This window comes from Malus domestica, chromosome 06 (genome assembly GCF_042453785.1).
Source record: "Malus domestica chromosome 06, GDT2T_hap1".
NCBI classification, from domain to species: domain Eukaryota; kingdom Viridiplantae; phylum Streptophyta; class Magnoliopsida; order Rosales; family Rosaceae; genus Malus; species Malus domestica.
The window spans coordinates 32,932,808-32,953,480 of record NC_091666.1 but is presented as its reverse complement, the minus strand read 5'-3'; the positions used below and the strand labels follow the sequence as shown (position 1 = coordinate 32,953,480).

The 20,673-nt window shown below is 37.6% G+C and overlaps 3 protein-coding genes across 3 annotated transcripts; 1 reads left to right on the top strand and 2 right to left on the bottom strand.

The window, feature by feature from the left end:
- Nucleotides 1-131: 131 nt before the first annotated feature.
- On the bottom strand, nucleotides 132-5,222 carry LOC103437947 (inorganic pyrophosphatase TTM1-like). The gene is made up of 12 exons (XM_008376476.4): nucleotides 5,010-5,222; nucleotides 4,059-4,431; nucleotides 3,609-3,723; nucleotides 3,302-3,497; nucleotides 3,104-3,217; nucleotides 2,809-2,982; nucleotides 1,862-2,056; nucleotides 1,525-1,647; nucleotides 1,343-1,455; nucleotides 1,104-1,227; nucleotides 744-1,016; nucleotides 132-645 (listed from the first exon to the last, which is right to left on the bottom strand). The coding sequence occupies exons 2-12, from the start codon at nucleotides 4,396-4,398 to the stop codon at nucleotides 430-432; spliced, it is 1,983 nt and encodes a 660-aa protein (XP_008374698.1). The 5' UTR covers nucleotides 4,399-4,431; nucleotides 5,010-5,222; the 3' UTR covers nucleotides 132-429.
- Nucleotides 5,223-7,335: 2,113 nt separating this feature from the next.
- LOC103437946 (inorganic pyrophosphatase TTM1-like) lies at nucleotides 7,336-9,025 on the bottom strand. The gene is made up of 5 exons (XM_008376475.4): nucleotides 8,875-9,025; nucleotides 8,352-8,467; nucleotides 8,170-8,282; nucleotides 8,018-8,069; nucleotides 7,336-7,928 (listed from the first exon to the last, which is right to left on the bottom strand). The coding sequence occupies exons 2-5, from the start codon at nucleotides 8,352-8,354 to the stop codon at nucleotides 7,665-7,667; spliced, it is 432 nt and encodes a 143-aa protein (XP_008374697.1). The 5' UTR covers nucleotides 8,355-8,467; nucleotides 8,875-9,025; the 3' UTR covers nucleotides 7,336-7,664.
- A 7,603-nt stretch (nucleotides 9,026-16,628) lies between these two features.
- On the top strand, nucleotides 16,629-20,585 carry LOC103420360 (agmatine deiminase). Its single transcript, XM_008358422.4, has 10 exons — nucleotides 16,629-16,831; nucleotides 17,628-17,741; nucleotides 17,831-17,920; nucleotides 18,013-18,097; nucleotides 18,261-18,316; nucleotides 18,417-18,495; nucleotides 18,945-19,079; nucleotides 19,265-19,497; nucleotides 19,685-19,846; nucleotides 20,226-20,585. The coding sequence occupies exons 1-10, from the start codon at nucleotides 16,745-16,747 to the stop codon at nucleotides 20,343-20,345; spliced, it is 1,161 nt and encodes a 386-aa protein (XP_008356644.1). The 5' UTR covers nucleotides 16,629-16,744; the 3' UTR covers nucleotides 20,346-20,585.
- Nucleotides 20,586-20,673: the final 88 nt, after the last annotated feature.

Genomic DNA, 20,673 nt, shown 5'->3' with positions numbered 1-20,673 from the left:
CGACCGCGTGCGTCCGGACGCTCGGATTAAAAGTCGAAATCTAAGAACCAAATGAAATTATGAATTGCCAGATCTTCCATTTCTATGCAGAATACAAGATATCAAGTAAAACAGATAGGGATATAACTGGCTGATCTGGAACACTTTTACTTGTATTTGTAAACCCATCAAAAGTTATTGTACAACTATGGTATGCAAGTGTTGGCCAGACCATCGTCCCCCTCCCGTTGCAATCAAGTTTGAATCCCTCTTCCCGTATACAGTATACCAACTATTTACAACATTGGCCGACTACGACAGCATAAACCTAGAAACTATATTTGCCTCCCTCCATCACACAGGCAGGCTACCCTTATTTGGAATACAGCATGGGTTTATACAAACATATTTATAGCAGATTCTACGCCGAAAGTTAGCTGCTTGACACAATTATTTTGGGGAAGTCAGACTCCTGAAGAAGAAGACACCTAAGCCGCCAATTGCCAAAGCAAGAACAAGTGGGACAACTGATTCGATATCAGGCATTCTTCCAGTAGCATCTGTTCTTCCTTGGCGAAACCTCTCTGCCGTATACTCCCGCAGAAGATTGCTCAAATTGTCTATTTGGTGCATGATCTGCCGTTGGCCTCGTGTGATGGTTAGTATCTGTTGAGTGTGCACCAAGTAACCGTATAAGCATACAGAAGGAAAGAAAACAGAAGATAGATCAATATGTCATCATAAGTGTACTTATCACAAAATACCTCTTCCATCAGTGGGGAATCCTTGACCAACTGTGAGGACGACGAAGAAGTGGGCAGGAGCGGTCCTCCCAACGAGCCATTACTCAAGCTAGTAACAAAAAGAGAAGTTGGTCCGGATCCATTGCAAGCTTCGGCCTGCAGAGCCAAATTTTGCTGGCTTGCTGAAACTCTTCTGAGTGGTATCTTGGAGTTCACCTCTTCAACACGGGATGTAAACTCATCCATCCTCTCATTCAGCGTAGAAATTTGTTCTGAAAGTTGAGTAATAATTCCCTGAAATAATACAACGCAAAATTGTTGGTGAAACAATTTCACAGTTATGTGCCATCAACATGAATATTTGAAAAATGGGTAACTCACCTGGTTCGAAATTCCTGCAGGTGATTCCGGGTTTCTTCCATCAAACCTTCTACTGTTAACAGTAAGTTTTGTTAGCTTGGACATAGTCTTGTCCCTTTGATTTGAGTAAGACTGTGATATACCCCTGCCCGGTGAAACATGATGTTAAAGAAACCAATCAGTACATACAAGCATGATCAGATGGATGATAGTTCATTATCCTTTCAATTCCAGAAAGATCAGCGGAGAATGAAAATTACCGGTTGAGATACTTGTTTCTCCTATCTGCAGAAGCTCGGGAAAGGGCTTCCTTAGGGCTCAAAACGAAATCATCATCTATGCTGAGCTTTGACTTCAAATCATCTGGCAAGGCCTGTATATTGATCACATCAGGACAACACCCAAACATGACAATGCATGATCAGTTGAGAGCGAGTCATACCATAACATCATTTACAAGTTTCTCCAGCTGAATTTGTTCGATGTAAGTACGAGGAACATATGAACCATCCAGGCCGAGCTTCTGTGCAATATCTTTAACATATAACCGATCCTTTCCTTGCACCTTCAAGCAAGTTCAGTAAGTTAGTGCTAAGCTTTGCAAAATTCACCTTAAAGCAAACAAGTCTTGTTTTCGTTTCCAGAAATAAACATCTGACATGAAGAACAGCACAGGCCGTTTCTTTAAGTATTATAAAAATTATCAATTTAAAGTTTGAAAAACAAATAGGAATCACCAATTTCAATATAATCTGAAAAAAGTATGTGTGGCATGATACCTGAACATATTGACGATTAAGTTGCTCCAACCAATCAGTTTTCACGCAAACCTTCTCGTCGCAGAAGATATGACTGCTTCGTTTCAAGATGGATGCAATTGTATACCCCAAGGCCATGAGACCTCCAAGCAGGCGTACACTAACTTCAAAAGTTATTCTGGGCGATATTATGAAGGGACTATCTGTAACCCACTCCTGAGAGAGAGGAGATAAAGCTAGTCAGAGATCCTACTCCGGAAGAACAAACTATGATATTTGGACGCAACAATCCACCACCAAGCACATATCAGCAGAATCCTACACACAGATTAACAAGAATTTTCACCTGCAATACCATGTAATTAAAATACGACCATGTAAGAATGCGCTCCCGTCAAAATCCCCATGTCACAATCTTCAAATCTTTTCCTTAATCCGTAATCCAGATGATATCAAGCTTATTTATATATAGAATCAGAAATTCGTTTCACTAAGAAAAACAGCAAGGTTCCTGACTGAAATGGAAAGACATTTAAATTGTTATTGCAATGGAGAAAGGAATAACGGGTGCACCTTATGACCCAAACTTTTCAACTCCACAAGTAGGTAAAATCTTAGGGAAAGAAATAAATGAAGAGAGTAGCTTTAGGTGAAGAAATATCAAATGCTTCCAAGAAGAGGGTTAGTATGCATTGTAGCTCACACATGCGTGAAAAGAAAACAAGTGGGAAATAAGACAGCGATGATAATGACTATAACCAGGGAAACAGGATCACATTAATGAAGATTTTGAGGTCTGAAATGTCTTCTCATATCTAAGCAATCCTGACGATAAACCTTTGTAGATTCATTTCTTTGCCATTGATCAATGATGAAAACAACTCCGATATACATGTAGGCAGTGACACTAGAAGGATAAAGTCAAATCATATATATCATTTAAGAACTTCAGTTTACAGATGTCGAACCTCAAACATGAGATTGTATTTGCCATCTCTGTTCCTCATCCTTAGATACGACTGACACGCTTCAGGATCTTCACCTGGTGGTAAAAGATATATGTCATAAGTTTCTTCTGTTCTTTCTTTGTGATCTTCCGATATAACGGCCTTGATTTGATCCACTGTCACTTCCTTTGTTGACTGTGATAAGCAAAAAAAAAAATATCAGTGAAGCAGTCAAAAAAGAAAGCAATTACACATTGTTTGAAACAAACAAACTGGAGAAAATGTTTTGCCAAAACAAGAAAATTTAGTAGTCAACCTTTAAAATGTAACTAGGGTTCTGAAAACCAGTGAAGGGATTAAACTTGTTGGTGATTTTTATATGTGCTGTCTGAAGATCTGGCTCAATAAAGGCCTTGTACATAGGATACACCTGTACCAAAAATTCTGGATGAGAACCACCATAAATCTTTTGTACTCATAACGAAAATTTTTTAACACAGGATAAAGGGGCAACCGTTTCAGAAATTTGATGGATAATTTCTTCAGGCTCTTGGCCAGCACGTTGAATGTCCCTTAAAACCCGCTTTACAAGGTCAAAGTGAACTCCACCAGTTATAGATACACGAAGATCAAGCAAAGGTCGCAATTTCTCACTTAAAGCATATATGCCCTCAATGATCACAATACGGGAGCTAGGGGCCTCTACTGTTCTGTTAGAAGCACCGGAATGATCATCAATATACAACAGAATCAGAAGAAAATGAAAGGTATCATGTTATGTATGTGGCAAAGCATTTCCACATCATGCAGAGATGCAATACCTGTACCCTATGCGGGAGCTCGTCTTGAAATCATATATTGGAACCTGAACAGGATTACCTGCCTTTAAGTCATGTATGTTTTCAAGCAATGAATCATAATCTGTCAGGCGTGGATCTGTTCCAAGACATTACAACAATAAGAGTTCAACCATGACTCTCAGATGTGAAATCACTTATTCAATGATCAATAATCGAACAAAAGGATTCAGATATGACAACAGAGGAAGGCAGCAGAAGTACAAACCTTTCAGGAAAACTATAAACAAGGAAGTGAGCAATCTTGGAAACAAAGTAAAGAACACAATGACCAACAAAGAATAATCATTGAAAATATGTGAAATTTTGATGACAGGAGAAATTAAACAGATCCTTACTCTACAAAATGGAGTTGTTAGTTTATATGGATCAAATCAAACAGATGTTTGATGGACTCAAAAATGAGATTCTTACCATCATAGTTTCCATCGATGATTCGACTAGCGTCATTGTAGTTGTCCATTGTAATAACAGCAATGCTGGGCATGAAGTTGAGCACTTTCTCAGTGAAAACAGTTTTACCAGCCCCAGAGGGGCCTGCCACTCCAACCAGTATTATCCCCTCATTCTTTTGAGCCAACTGCTGACACGCCCGAATTACTATAAAGAAACCTTTCTCAAATGACAGGACATCTGGAATTTGGACAATCTCGTATCGATCACAGTCCTTTCTTTTCACAAGCTGAACCTGATCCCGCAACAGACCAGAACGTGGCCGCGGCGATTCAGCGCCAGAACTTGTATCTTGAGCCATTTAGAGCTCAAAATCTCTGTTATTTCCTACACACTGCACGATTCGACAAATAGCAAAAGCAACATTTAATTCTAAAATTGCAGAATTTTGAACTCGGAAATTCATAAATGTACATAGTTGAACATTAAGTTAATAATTAACAATCCATTGATAAATTAGCATCCAAGAAATCCTTCCCAGCAGCCAAAATTACAGAAATGCAAAAACGAAATCAAAATCAAAATAAAAAATGCAGATTTCCCCCGTGAATAAATTGTCAAGAAATTAAAATCGCATAAATTTGGAAACTTCGAAATTTTGATCGAGTCAGAGTGATCAACATTTTTCTTTTCAAGAGAAAAATAGAACAGGAATCAAACAAGTAATAAAATTGCAAAACAGTAAACCTGGAAATTCACAAATGTCCACGCTTAAACATCAAGTTAATAATTAACAATATACTAACATTGATTAATTAGCATTCAAGAACTCCTCCCAGACGAAAATACAAATGAAAATTGGAGATTGCCCAGATGAGGAAATTATCAAAGAACAGTAACCCAGAAATTAAAATCGCAAAAAGCTGAAAACTTTGTAAGATTTGAGCGAGACAGAGTGATCAGAGCTCATACCTTTTTCAAGAGAGAAAAAAAAATAGAAGTCACAGCTGCTGCAACTGCTCTCTCGGAGTTCTTGGAGTTTCTGGGAAATTTATTTATACCTTGCTGCTATAATTCTTGTCAGATTGCGGGATGGATATTTATGTAAAAATATGACGCCACATGGCGACGATTGCTTGAGTCTGAGAGGTACGTTCCAGAAGAAATCGGATGCAAAAATTCCTCGGAAAAAAAATGGATAAACTCGGGTGTAACTTTGTAATTACAAACACAGCCGTTGGATTAGGTACTGACCTGAAATCACCACCGTTGATTTTGACCGTACAAGTTTGGAATTAGATTCTTGTTTCATTTTTACCTTTATTTTTGGGCCACTGATTTTCAATGAAAAATAAATGAGTGATTTTCCGTCTTGGCCAAAAAGTAGAAAGTGACTTTTCTATTTATATTTTACGGTGGGAGGATTCTAAATTGATAATATATTAAAAAAAAATTAATAAAAATAACTTCAAAACTTTAAATTTTTATCAAGTCATATTAAAACTGTACCATCCTACATCGTCTAGGAGAGTAGATCATGTAAGCCTTATATGTATATTCTCATCTCTACCTAGCACGAAACCTTTTGGGAGCTCACTAACTTCGGGTTCCATCAGAACTCCAAAGTTAAGTGAGTTTGCGCGAGACCAATCCCATGATGGGTGACCCACTAGGAAGTTCTCGTGTGAGTTTCCAGAAATAAAATCGTGAGGGCGTGGTCGAGGTTCAAAGCAGACAATATCGTGCTACGACGAAGTCGAGCCCAAGATGTGGAGAGGGTCCGGGCCGAGATATGACAATTTGGTATCATAGCCAATCCCTGACGGAAGTGTGCCAACGAGGACGTCGGGTCCTTAAGGGAGGTGGATTGTAACATCCCACATCGCCTAAGAGAGTGGATCATTTAAGCCTTATATGTATATTCTCATCTCTACTCAGCACGCACAGGATGTGAGGAGGGCATATGCCGGGATGTGACAAAAACTTTATTTAATAATAAGAACAATAAAATGAAGAAAAAAAAGTTAACTAAAATGATTTTTGCAAAATAAAAAGCTGCCCTTTTTTTCCCGCTGACATCGAGTTGGTGTTGAAATGGACCGATGACTTCGAGTTTCATATTTGAAACCCACGCGATGAAGAATGTTCCGATGAAGAGCAAGGTGTTGGCGGTGGCAATTTTGAATCCTCATGGTCATGGGACTTGACATCTTACTCTGGAATGGTCTCCCAAGAACAGGAACTTGCCCATGGAAGACATAACTGGTTACCATCTTCAAATTTCGAAAGTCGTCTATGATTGAATTTATTTTAAAACTTTCTAATAAATAATAAAAGAACATATGGAGTTGAAACCATCCGTGTTTAGTTTGATGGATATTTTGTATTTGACTTTATTGATTTAATTTGCGTTAGTTTTCGATTTTGCAGACATTATTTATGTAACTGGACCAATAAGTAGATACTATTTATGAAACGAAATTAAGAATTAGGCACTATTTCTAAAACTAAATCAATGGGTGGAAACTATTTCTGAAACTGGACTATACACTATTTATGAAACTGGATCAATAACTATATACTATTTATGAAACATGATCAAGAATTAGCTAGTATCTATAAAAATAGACCGATAACTAGACATTATTTATGAAACTTGACCAAGAAAGATACATTATTTATAAAACTATACGAATTACTATACAGTATTTATGAAAACTATACCCAATAACTAGTCACTATTTATGAAATATGATCAATAACTAGGCATTATTTATGAAAGTGAACCAAGAACTAGACTCTATTTATGAATCTGGATCAATAAATAGTGTAAAACCATTCAATTTTATAAACCGTGTTTAGTTTCATAAATAGGGTTCAGTTCATAAATAGTGTATGTGATGGATGTGCGGGTCCAGCGCATCATTTTTTTTTAAATATTAAAATTGTGTCATTTTCATTAAAATTTAAGTTATTTTGTCATTTTTATTAAAATTTAAGAGTTTTTCATTAATATTTAATTGTTTTTCATTAAATAAAGTTAGCATATTTTTTTGTTAAAATAAACTTAGCCCAAACCCTTTTCATGAAAGCTACCATATATTAATGTGTCTTGCAAAAGTTTTCAAAGGCTAAAGAGAGCTTGATTGCAAGACCCACTTGTGAGCTTAGAATATGCTTGTTTTGTGTAACTACTGAAGTTAAAACTCCTTTTGGAGCTAACACTTGGATGAATTAACTCAACTTCGACTGTGTGTGTCCAAACGCTCGGATTAAAAGTCGAAATCTAAGAACCAAATGAAATTATGAATTGCCAGATCTTCCATTTTTATGCAGAATACAAGATATCAAGTAAAACGGATAGGGATATAACTGGCTGATCTGGAACACTTTTACTTGTATTTGTAGACCCATAAGGAATTATTGTACAACTATGGTATAAAAGCGTTGGCCAGACTCCGCCCTTTGCACTCAAGTTTAAATTCCTCTTCCCGTATAAAGTATACCAACTATTTACAACATTGGCCGACCACACCAGCATAAACCTAGAAATCTATATTTGCCTCCTTCCATTACACAGGCAAGCTGCCCTTATTCGGAATACAGCATGGGTTTATACAAACATGTTTATAGCAGACTCCTGAGTAAGAAGACGCCTAAACCGCCAATTGCCAAAGCAAGAACAAGTACAACTGATTCGATATCAGGCATTCTTCCAGTAGCATCTGTTCTTCCTTTGCGAAACCTCTCTGCCGTATACTCCCGCACAAGATTGCTCAAATTGTCTATTTGGTGCATGATCTTGGAGTTCACCTCTTCCACACAGAATGTAAACTCATCCATCCTCTCATTCAGCGTAGAAACTTGTTCTGAAAGTTGAGTAATAACTCCCTGAAATAATACAAGGTAAAATTATTGGTGAAAAACAATTTCATAGTTATGTGCCATCAACAGGAATATTAAAAAAATGGGTAACTCACCTGGTTCGAAATTGCTGCAGGTGATTCCGGGTTTCTTCCATCAAACCTTCTACTGTTAACAGCAAGTTTTGTTAGCTTGGACATAGTCTTGTCCCTTTGAATAGTTCATTATCCTTTCAATTCCGGAAAGAACAGCTGAGAATGAAAATTACCGGTTGAGATACTTGTTTCTCCTATCTGCAGAAACTCGGGAAAGTGCTTCCTTAGGGCTCAAAACGAAATCATCATCTATGCTGAGCTGTGACTTCAAATCATCTGGCAAGGTCTGTAGATTTATCATATCAGGACAACACACAAACATGACTATGCATGATCAGTTAAGAGTGAGTCGTACCATAACATCATTTACAAGTTTCTCTAGCTGAATTTGTTCGATGTAAGTACGAGGAACATATGAACCATCCAGGCCGAGCTTCTGTGAAATATCTTTAACATATAACCGATCATTTCCTTGCACATTCAAGCAAGTTCATTAAGTTAGTCCTAAGCATTGCAAAATTCACCTAAAAGCAAACAAGAAGTCTTGTTTTCGTTTCCAGAAATAAACATCTGACATGAAGAACAGCACAGGCCGATTCTTTAAGTATTATAAAAATTATCAATTTATAGTTTGAAAAACAAATAGTTATCACCAATTTCAATATAAAGGTCGTACCCAGTGCACAAGGCTCCCGCTTTACACAGGGTCTGGGAGAGGTGAATGTCGGCTAGCCTTACCCCCATTTATGGAGAGGCTGCTCCCAAGTCTCGAACCCGAGACCTACCGCTCATGGACGAAGGCATTTGCCATCGCACCAAGTGCGACCTCTTATCACCAATTTCAATATAATCTGAAAAAAGTATGAGTGGCATGATACCTGAACATATTGACGATTAAGTTGCTCCAACCAATCACTTTTCACGAAAACCTTCTCATCACAGAAGATATGGCTGCTTCGTTTCAAGATGGATGCAATTGTATACCCCAAGGCCATGAGACCTCCAAGTAAGCGTACGCTAACTTCAAAAGTTATTCTGGGCGATATTATGAAGGCACTATCTGTAACCCACTCCTAAGAGTGAGGAGATAAAACTAGTTAGAGATCCTACTATGGAAGAACAAACTATGATATTTGGAGGCAACAATCCACCACCAAGCACATATCAGCAGAAATCCTACACACAAATTAATACGAATTTTCACCTGCGACACCTGTACCCTATGCGGGAGCTGTTCCAAAACATTATGACAATAAGAGTTCAACCATGACTCTCAGATGTGAAATCACTTATTCAATGATCAATAATCAAACAAAAGGATTCAGATATGACAACGGAGGAAGACAACAGAAGTACAAACCTTTCAGGAAAACTGTAAATAAGGAAGTGAGCAATCTTGGAAACGAAGTAAAGAACACAATGACCAACAAAGAATAATCATTGAAAATATGTGAAATTTTGATAACAGGAAAAATTAAACAGATCCTTACTCTACAAAATGGAGTTGAAAGTTTATAACAATCAAATCAAACAGATGTTTGATGGACTCAAAAATGAGATTCTTACCATCAAAGTTTCCATCGATGATTCGACTAGCGTCATTGTAGTTGTCCATTGTAATAACAGCAATGTTGGGCATGAAGCTGAGCACTTTATCAGTGAAAATAGTTTTACCAGCCCCAGAGGGGCCTGCCACTCCAACTAGTATTATCCCCGCATTCTTTTGAGCCAACAGCTGACACGCCCGAATTATAAAGAAACCTTTCTCAAATACAGGACATCTGGAATTTGGACAATCTCGTATCGATCACAGTCCTTTCTTTTCACAAGCTGAACCTTATCCCGCAACATACCAGAACGTGGCCGCCGTGATTTAGCGCCAGAACTTGTATCTTGGGCCATTTAGAGCTGAAAATCTCTGTTATTTCCTACACACTGCACGATTCAACAAATAGCAAAAGCAACATTTAATTCTAAATTTGCAGAATTTTGAACTCGGAAATTCATAAATGTACATAGTTGAAAATTAAGTTAATAGTTAACAATCCATTGATAAATTAGCATCCAAGAAATCCTTCCCAGCAGCCAAAATTACAGAAATGCAAAAACGAAATTAAAAAAAAATGCAGATTTCCCACGTGAATAAATCATCAAGAATTAAAATCGCATAAATTTGGAAACTTCGAAATTTTGATCGAGTCAGAGTGATCAACATTTTTCAAGAGAAAAAATAGAACAAGAATCAAACAAGTAATAAAATTGCAAAACTGTAAACCTGGAAATTCACAAATGTCCATGCTTAAACATCAAGTTAATAACTAACAATATACTAACATTGATTAATTAGCATTCAAGAACTCCTCCCATATGAAAATACAAACGAAAATTGGAGATTGACCAGATGAGGAAATTATCAAAGAACAGTAACCCAGAAATTAAAATCGCAAAAAGCTGAAAACTTTGTAAGATTTGAGCGAGACAGAGTGATCAAAGCTCATACCTTTTTCAAGAGAGAAAAAAATAGAAGTCACAGCTGCTGCAACTGTTTTCTCTTAGTTCTTGGAGTTTCTGGGAAATTTATACATGTTGCTATAATTCTTGTCAGATTGACGCCACATGGCGACGATTGCTGGAGTCTGAGGGGTACGCGCGAGAAGAAATCGGATGCAAAAATTCCTCTGAAAAAGAATGAATAAACTCGTTGATGTGTACAAGTTTGAAATTAGATTCTTCTTTCTTTTTTAATTTAGTTTTGTGCCACTCCATCAATCTCTCGGATGATACAAATGGCGGTGAATCAGAAGTTTTTGGAGGGGGTGAGGATGAACTCGCATGGTTAGGTTATACCTCATATTTTCTTTGCTGATGACACGCTTATTTTTCTGGAGGCAAATCGCTCAAATTGTTGCCATCTGGTTAAAATAATTAATGACTACTGTACGGCTTTGTGCCAAGCAGTTTATCTTCAAAAATCGTGTGTTTTCTTCGGTGCTAAGACTCCGGTGGACATGTCAGAGGAGTTGGGAGGCGTTCTTAACATGCCAGTGGTTATGATCCGGGGACTTATCTTACTATTCCTGCAATGTGGGATCGTTCAAAGCGGAAGGGTTTAGCATATGTTAAGGGTAGGATTATGAGGAAAATTCAGGGGTGGAAGCAAAACACTCTTTCTCAAGCGAGCAAAGAGGTGTTTATAAAAGTGGTTGCCCAAGCAATTCCAGCATATCCAATGAGTTTATTTAAGTTTCCTGGGACGCTGTGTAATGAACTGGACTCTTTACTATCAGGGTTTTGATGGGGACAAGTGGGTGGAGAGCGGAAAATTCATTAGGTGTCCAAAGATATTTTGGGTCTAATGAAGCAGGATAGAGGTATGGGCTTCAGGAATTTTAATGATTTAAATGATGCTTTACTTGCCAAACAGTGTTGGCGGCTGATTCATAACCCAAATTCCTTATGGGCTTTGGTCCTAAAAGCCAGATACTTTCCGCACTGCTATTTCTTTGAGGATAAACAGGGCAGCATGGCTTCTTAGGCTTAGACCAGCCTTTTGGTGGGTAAAGATTTGTCATTGCAGGGATCTCATTGGCAAATTATGGATGGGTGTACTGTGCGGTTGTGGGTGGATAGGTGGCTTCCTTCCTTGTCGTTGGGTCATCCCTCGCCAGGTGGAATAAGGACACTCGGGTGGCCTCTTTCATTAACCCTTCTTCCCGAGAGTGGGACATTAATTCTCTTCAACCATTCTTATCAGTGGTGAAGCAGGAAGCTATTTTGGAGGCGCATCTTGGGGATCCTTGGCGGAATGATAGACTTGTCTGGCCATCCACAAAGAATGGTTTGTATTCGGTTAAATCCGGGTACCATTGGGATAGGTCATGGCACTGCTTCTCAAGGGGTGGGCGTCCCTCATCTTCCACTTCTTCCCCGGGCCAAATTTTGAAGTTTGTTTGGAAGTTAAACACCCCGCCAAGGCTTCGTAATTTTATGTGGAAAATATTGCATGGAGCTCTGGCCACAGTGGTGAATTTATTTAAAAGGAAATAAGCTCCATCACCGATGTGTCCCATTTGCAATTGTCATGTTGAGTCTGTTGAACACCTCTTGTTATTATGCTTATGGGTGGAAACTATATGGTTTGGTGGGGTGCTTAATTATAAAGTGGATAGCAATGAGGTTACTTTATGGGCGAGTTGGCTTCATTCCATTGCATCGCGGCAGTTTGGGTCTAAGGCGGATTAAAGGTTTTTGCTTTCTCATGTAGCTTTTACTTCTTGGCACATATGGAAAGCTAGATGCAATTTTTTGTTTAATAAAAAAACTATCCATCCTACCCAGGTTCTCCTTGCTATATCAAATTATGCAGTTGTTTTCTTTGAAGCCAATAAGGCTCCTCCACCATTGGTGATTGCTTCCCGTACGGCTGCTCTAGTGGAGCATTGGTCTCATTCGTCTTATCCCTATCTGAAGGTCAACATTGATGCGAGTTGGAAGCTGTCGACAAGGGATGGCTTCGTGGGGATTGTGATGAGTGATGCGGAAGGCCGGTTTGTAGCTGCGGCTTGATATGCAATACAAGCTCCTAATGTGGCAATGACAGAGACTATTGCTATTTTGAGAGGTTGTGAACTGGCTCCTGTTTTGGGCAACCAGTGGGTGATCATTGAATCTGATTCTAAGGACTAGATTTCTTCATTATCAACTTTGTTGGAATCTGGAAAATAGGAAGCATTTCCTACCTTGGCAAAATTTTTGAGGCTAGGGAACTCTTTCCAAGGCTGTCGCTGGTCTTGGGTCCCAAGATCGGCCAATTTGGCGGCAGACAGGTTAGCTTCGCGTAGTAATACGGAGATGTGTAATGTAACTTGGGTCAATCGACCTCCATCTTCGTTGGTTTTTGTTTTAAATAAGGATGGATTGCCTTGTCCCCCATAATCTTTTATGGCAAGGGAAGGGGCGATGCTCGAACTCGGCTCTAGAATCTTCACTCTTTAACCCCATTTACTGCTTGTTTTTTTTTTTGTTGGTGTAGGCTTCCTTGTACTGTTGTGACATATTTGCCCTGGAAATGTTATTCCAATTTCCAAAAAAAAAAAAACTTAGTTTTATGCCATTGATATTTTACAGTAGAAGCATTCCAAATTGATAATATATTAACGTGTCTTGCTAAAGTTTTATGTGGTCAAACAGAGATTGACCCTCGAGGGCAAAGGCTAGAGAGAGCTTGATTGCAAGACCCACTCGTGAGCATGAATGAAATTCAACCTTAGTGATCAAATGGCAGAGCAAAATGCCAACGGGGGTTGGCTTAGTTGGTAAGGTCCTTGCCTTGTGTATCACCTGAACAAGATTGCAATCTAGTTGTCAGCCATCATTCTTGGTGTTTGATCTATAAATTCTTACATAAATACATACTAACGGCAGCTGGCAGTTAGGTATCACGCGTAAGTCATTCATGTTCAAGGTTATGAGTATGGTCTGACACTATTGGTGAAGTAATCAATCTTCCCCTAAACCTTATGTTAATTAACAAAAAAAGCAAACTTACCACATCGATGGAGAGTGTAGGTAAGCAAGTTCCTACGGGGAAGAAATGCAAGAACTTGCATTTTTCATAGGAATAAAAATGGGAAATCCTGAAAATATCACAACTTGTGAAACATAAAAAAGTTTTCTTATTTTCATGCAAAGTTTTCTTATTTTCATGCACACGTCGTTTACCTTGTAGATTTTTGTTTTAATCGCATTCCTTAGAGTTGAGTGCACGTTAAACTCTAAAACATAAACCCGTCATTAAAATAAGATAAAGTTAGTATATTGTTTATAAATTTGTTCATGGTACCAAATTTAACACATCCACCCATTGAGATGGCAAATCAATTAATTAGGTTGTTAATGGGTGCCCATTAAGATTTATTTTGGTTGATTTCACCTTGCACTATCATCACCACTACCAATCTCACTTCTATATTATGAGGATATCAAATTAAACGGGTCTTTAGCGGTTACACATTAACAACCCAATGGGTTGATTTGCCACCTCTATCTGTCAATGTGCAAGTTGCCTAAAGAAGCCGTATTTGGTCATGCCAGCATTTGGTACCTCAACTCTCATTTATGTTGTTGTTTTCTACTTCTCAACATTTCCTTGGGAAATAATAGCTTAATCGGATAAATTCTTGAGTCCAGCAAGTGAACCACATAATGCAATACAAAGTGTTCATACAAGCTCATATTGGTCCTATCCCATATAATGTGATTTTTACTCTACGAAAGTGTTTTTTTTTTATAAGAAATGATAGAATAATCTACATTAAACTCATTTAACGAAAGTAATTGAAATAATTCTTAAAACAATATTAATATTTATTTTTTAAGGTAGCAGAGAATAAGAAAGATGTTACCTTAGTCCAACTCTCATATATTACAATATAAGCGGCTCAGATTCATTTGTTTTAAATTCCATGAATTTCTTCTGCTAACATGTAGTCGTTAAACGCTAATTTTTGTTTATATTTTCATATAATATATACACACAAATATTACATATGTATACATTTGTTTGTTTGTGTATAGTATTTGTTAAATGATTTTGTTGGTTTCCATAAAGTTGGAACCCCTTACTGACAAACGCAGTCGTTGTGCTTTATCTATCTATTATAGACAAGGATTGTCTGCCATTCCATTTCCGATGTCCTCCCATGCTTTCTTGTTTTGTATGGTCACGGTTAAGCCACGTTAACATTTTATATTATTTTTTTATCGAGATAATATGACAAAAATGAATAATAATATAAAATGTTGACGTGACTTAACCGTGACCACATAAACAAGAGGGCACGGGAGGACACCGAAAGAGGGAGGGCAGACAATCCTTGTCCTATTAAGCGGAAGGCTGATGAACAGTACGCATGCTGACAAAATTTTGGGGTCATGCATAATCGATAAAAAGTTATTGGATTAAAATACCCCAAAACAAAAAAAATCAAGGGCAAAAGACTGTTTACTACCCTCATGTTAAATGGTTTTCAAAATTTAGTACATCAATTTTTTTCATCCCAGAGTCATACCTAAAGTGTAAATTTTGGGACAGTCTCATACATCCGTTAGTCAAATTGTTAGTTCTCTCGTTAAGTGATGACGTGGCGCCTTGATTGGGCGCCACGTTTCATTAAAAAAATAAAAAATTTATTTAAAGAAAAATAATATTAAAAAATATTTAAATAAAAAAAGATTAAAATAATAATAAAATATATTTTTTTTATTCTTCTCTTCTTCTTCTCCTTCTTCTTCTTCTGGGTTCGGTTTCTCTCTTTTTTTTTTTTTTTTTCTTTTTCTTCCTTCTCCTTCCTCCTCCTTCTTCTCCTTCTTCTTCCTCCTCATTCTTCTTCTCCTTCTTCTTCCTTCTTCTTCCTCTTCTTTTCTGGGTTCCGTTTTTTTTTCCTTCTCCTCCTTCCTTCTTCTTCCTCCTGTGTTAGCAGGAACTGATTTGGGGATGTGTCTGAAGAGGAAGAAGAAGGAAGGAGGAGAAGGAAAAAAACAGAAAAAAAAAAAAAAAACGGAACCCAGAAAAGAAGAGGAAGAAGAAGGAAGAAGAAGGAGAAGAAGAAGGAGGAGGAAGGAGAAGGAAGAAGAAGGAGAAGGAGGAGGAAGAAGGAAAAAAATAAAAAAATAAAAAAATAAAGAGAAACCGAACCAAGAAGAAGAAGAAGAAGAAGAAGAAGAAGAAGAAGAAGAAGAAGAAGAAGAAAAAAAAAAAATATTATTTTAATATTTTTAAAAATATTTTAAAATATTATTTTTATTTAAATAAATTTTTAATATTTTTAATGACACGTGGAGCCCAATCAGGGCGCCACGTCATCACTTAACGAGAGAACTAACAGTTTGACTAACGGATGTATGAGACTGTCCTAAAATTTACACTTTAGGTATGACTCTGGGATGAAAAAAAATTAATGTACTAAATGTTGAAAACCATTAAACATGAGGGTAGTAACTCTCTTTTGCCCAAAAATCAAAGGCAACCCAAAATAATTCACCAAATAATCTGTGGGTATTTTCGTAATTTTAATTCAGTCTACAGTGATAAACAATATTTTAATATTTTACTATTCTGTGTACAGTGTTAAACAAACAGTTTTTTAATATTTAACTTTTTCCTGTACTTTTTTTTTTAGTTTTTAAATAATTAATACCTCATAATTGATTAGAAATAATGTGATTCAATTAGTTGTTTATTAAATATTATTTTTTCTATTTTTAAAAACTTTCAAAATACCTTAAGACGCGTGTAATGCCGGTTATAAAAAATATATATTTCAAACGCGCATAATGCATAATTAATTCTTTTTGTATAGTTTTTTTTATATAAAAATATTTAAAACGTGTAAATCCTTCGTAGCACGCCATTTTTATTTTATTTTAAATAATTAGTAACTCACAATAGGTTAGTAATAATGTGATTTAATCAGTTGTTTATTAAATATTATTTTTTCTATTTTAAAACATGTTTAAAATATCTTAAAAAACGTGTAGTGCCGGTTATAAAAAAGATTTTTCGCACCAGCATAACGCACCATTAATTCTTTTTGTACAATTTTTTTATATATAAAGACATTTAAAACGGGTAAGTACATCTTAGTAGCCGTGATTCAAAAACGGATGAGAGGCTAGTATAAGTGAAGACAGAAGACCTCAGTTCAGAGGGAGTAACAAGAGAGAGAAAGTAGAGAGAGAGAGAGAGAGATGAAGATGGAAGGCACGCCGGCTGTCCATGGATGCTACATGCCTGCAGAGTGGGAACCCCATTCCCAGTGCTGGATTGGATGGCCTGTAAGTATTAACCCTTCTGTTTCCATTTAATTACCATCTAATTACCCCACGTGCCTTAATTGTGTTTCTTCAATTTTGCATCTTTATGTAGTAGAATTATTCTGTATGTTGTTCTGCGCCTTGTGGCTGATGGGGTTTTCAGAATCTGTGTTTTCTGTACTTTGTTTGTCCTTCATGTTTTTGAAAAATACAAAATTTCATAGACGTTTCCTCCGACCCTCGCAAAGCAGGAGCCTTGTTGGCTTGGGATCGCGCTTTTTGTCGTGCTAAGGTGTATTTGAAGCCCTGCCATTTCCATTGATATGTCCTCTTGTTGTTGCTCATTTGATGCAGTTGTGATATCATAGGTTGCAAGTTATTAGGAGGAAGTCGATTTTCGAGTACAGATTTTGCTTGCTCTATGTTAGTTATAAGAATGCAGGATAATTCAGCGCTATCCCGAAAATACTGAGAGGTGTAGCGTTTTATATGAAATTCTAAGTGTTTCCCTCGCGGTAACAGGTCTAGTATCTCTATTTACTTGGGATTTGGGGCTTGTGCTGCTCAGTATTCATATTAGAAACACAGAATTTCCTGTTTCTGCCAACGAAGGCTCGATATACTACTCCGCCATCATTGATTGTAGGTGCATCCAGTGATGAATGTTGTATATTTCTATACCGTTAGGGCTCGGTTCTCTTATTTAGGTGGCACAGTCGCTTACTATCGTCAGTCCTCACATTTGTTTTCATCTCAGCATTCTGTCTCATAAAAAGCTTCATCTACTTGTGATAATTAAGCTCGTTGTGAATTATAGGAACGCCCGGATAACTGGAGAGACAATGCAGTGCCTGCTCAACAGGTGTTTACGAAGGTAGCATCTGCAATCTCAAAGTTTGAGCCTGTTACTGTCTGTGCGAGTGCCAATCAGGTTGGTATAATTTGGAAAGCCTTTGGTGTATCTACTCGTCATTTATATCATTCCTGTATGAGATTTGATTTTGAATTCATTACGCTCAGTGGGCAAATGCACGAAGTCAGCTACCAGAAAATGTCAGGGTTATCGAGATGAGTTTGAATGATTCTTGGTTTCGTGATACAGGACCAACAGTGAGCTTCTTCCTTCGACTCATTTTTAAGTTCTGATGAGATATTCCTTAGCAGGTCTTTTCGTAATCTTACTCTTTTTCTATTTTCGTTAGTTTGTCGTAGGAAAAAGTGCATCTTGTTCTGGTACCCGAGAGGCAAAGGTTGCTGGTATTGATTGGACTTTCAACAGTTGGGGAGGTAGGGTTTGTAATCTCATCAATTTTCAAGCAACGGAACACTATAATCTGTTTTTGAACAATACAAAAATATTGTTAGAAACCTCGATGTTTTCAGGGTATAATGTCATTGTTTTAATGTTTACTCATCGCTGCACTTTACATGGACTTATTCTTGTTTATAGGCATTGATGATGGTTGTTATCGAGATTGGAGTCATGATCTTCTTGTGGCACAAAAGGTTAGAGTAACTAAATAGATCATCGTTTGATTGAACATGACGTGTAACTTTGTTCTTTGTGACACTGCTTAATGGTTTTCTGAACACTCATACTCTGCAGATCCTGGAAATTGAGAAGCTTCCAAGGTTTCAACACTCCATGATTCTCGAAGGTGGAAGCATCCATGTCGATGGAGAAGGTAACAAAATTTTAAGCTTATCTTAGCATTTGGAAAGTTCTTGACTCTTTATGAATTGGCTTTCACCGGCAGCAGAGTTACTTCCGGATCCATTCCATGCCTTGAAACTGTTTGAATCATAAATGATGGGAGACTCTGGTCGTTATTGTAATCTGTTCTTTCTTGTTTCTGTATCAAAAACCCTTGCTTTTGATTGATTGGCAATTGCACTCACTTTAGACTTCACCTCGTATCTCTCTCTTTTTTGTTGTTCTTTATTCTTATACGACAAAAATTGGCGATGGCTGCTTATGATTTGTACTACCATGTGCCTCATCTCGTAAAAAGTTCAGAACCCTGTATACTTTTCTTTTCGGCATAAAAAATTGACATTTACAAAAACTCATTCTTTCTGCCAGTATGTGGTTGTAATCTTTATGATCTAATCAGCACCTGCTTTCTTCCTTCAGGGACTTGCCTCACCACTGAGGAGTGCCTGTTAAACAAAAACAGGAACCCACATTTGACCAAGGAGCAAATAGAGGATCAACTTAAGGCATATCTCGGAGTGACGAAAATCATTTGGCTGCCTCGTGGATTATACGGTAAGAATTCTACTTGGTTTCTAACTTACTATCTTACGTGAAATGCTCGTTGTTCTTGATGCTCATTTTTCCCTCCCCTTGCAATGATTTACATTACATGATAAGTCTGCATATGCATATGGTAGATATAATTAAGGCCACCTACTTTTATTGAAACCTAAACTACCTACAAAAATCCTTGACAGGAGACGATGATACTAATGGTCACATCGACAGTCTGTGCTGTTTTGTAAAGCCTGGTGTGGTTTTGTTGTCGTGGACTGATGATGAAACGGATCCTCAGTATGAAAGAGCTGTAGAAGCCGTTTCTGTTCTCTCCAATACTACTGATGCCAAGGGTAGGAAATTAGAAATAATTAAACTTCACGTACCAGGGCCGCTGTATATGACAGAGAGAGAGGCTGCCGGACTTTTTCAGGTAAACATTGTACAAACTGCGGACACGGTCCACCTTTCATGTTGCTTTAACTAAGTCTGGATACATAGAGCTAAAGGCTAATTTAACGTCTGAAAATGTTGATTTAGTCTGATTGTTACATTGTGGTTGACTTTTTTAAAAATGCTTTGGTGCATCTTTTTATTCCCGGTGTTTAATGTTCCTACAGGAGGAGTGCGAAGCTAAACCGAGACTTGCAGGCACGAGACTTGCTGCTTCATATGTTAATTTCTACATTGCAAATGGAGCAATCATTGCACCCCAATTTGGGGACCAGAAATGGGATGATGAGGCAGTTCGCGTCCTATCCAAAGCCTTCCCAAACCATGAAGTAAGCTCAATTTATTGTTGATTTTCTCCAGCATCTTCATAGACTTTTTAGATATAATCGTATACCCAGTTCAATCATCCAAACGTTTGAACTTCTTGGACCTGCAGATTATAAAGCCTAACCAACCCTGTGATTTCTATTAGCTGCAATCGTGAGACTGTAAAACGTATCATTAGTGTATGCTGTGCTAGGCTTAGTATCGTTGTGAAAGTGAATATAATATGATAGTAAGCGGTCTCTTTTCAACGCTATGGAAAACAAAGACGGGTTTTACATTGTTTGTAGATGAAAATGGTTTCATCTTCTTTTATATTTACTTGTGTTTGTTTCTGCCGCTTTTTCTGTCGCTGAACAAGCATTTCAATGTCCGGTGGGTCAGGTGGTAAGAATTGAAGGCGCAAGGGAGATTGTTCTGGGGGGTGGAAATATACATTGTATTACTCAGCAACAACCACGCGTTCCACTCAGTATTGTCAACCATGATTCCTTTCATGCATAGAATGCTTGATTCATCACTTCTATGTGTTTCGGGTCCAGGGCACTCAATCAAGCAGAGACCGCTAGTCTCCACTTCGTTCTAATGTTACAGCATATGGCTTACAAGCCTCCGAAGTACAAGGTAATAAAGTGCCTAGACCCAGAGACAAAGAAGTTATCATAACTCTCGTTGATTGAGTTTTGGTGTGTACTAATACTGCTACGAAGAAGATTTGTTTAATCGAGTTGCATAACATTTATACATTGCATCTTCGGAAACAGCCTTCAAGCACTGGGAAACATCTAAGTTCATCGGTTTAGGATCGGTAGCTCCAGCAGGTTTTCCGGGA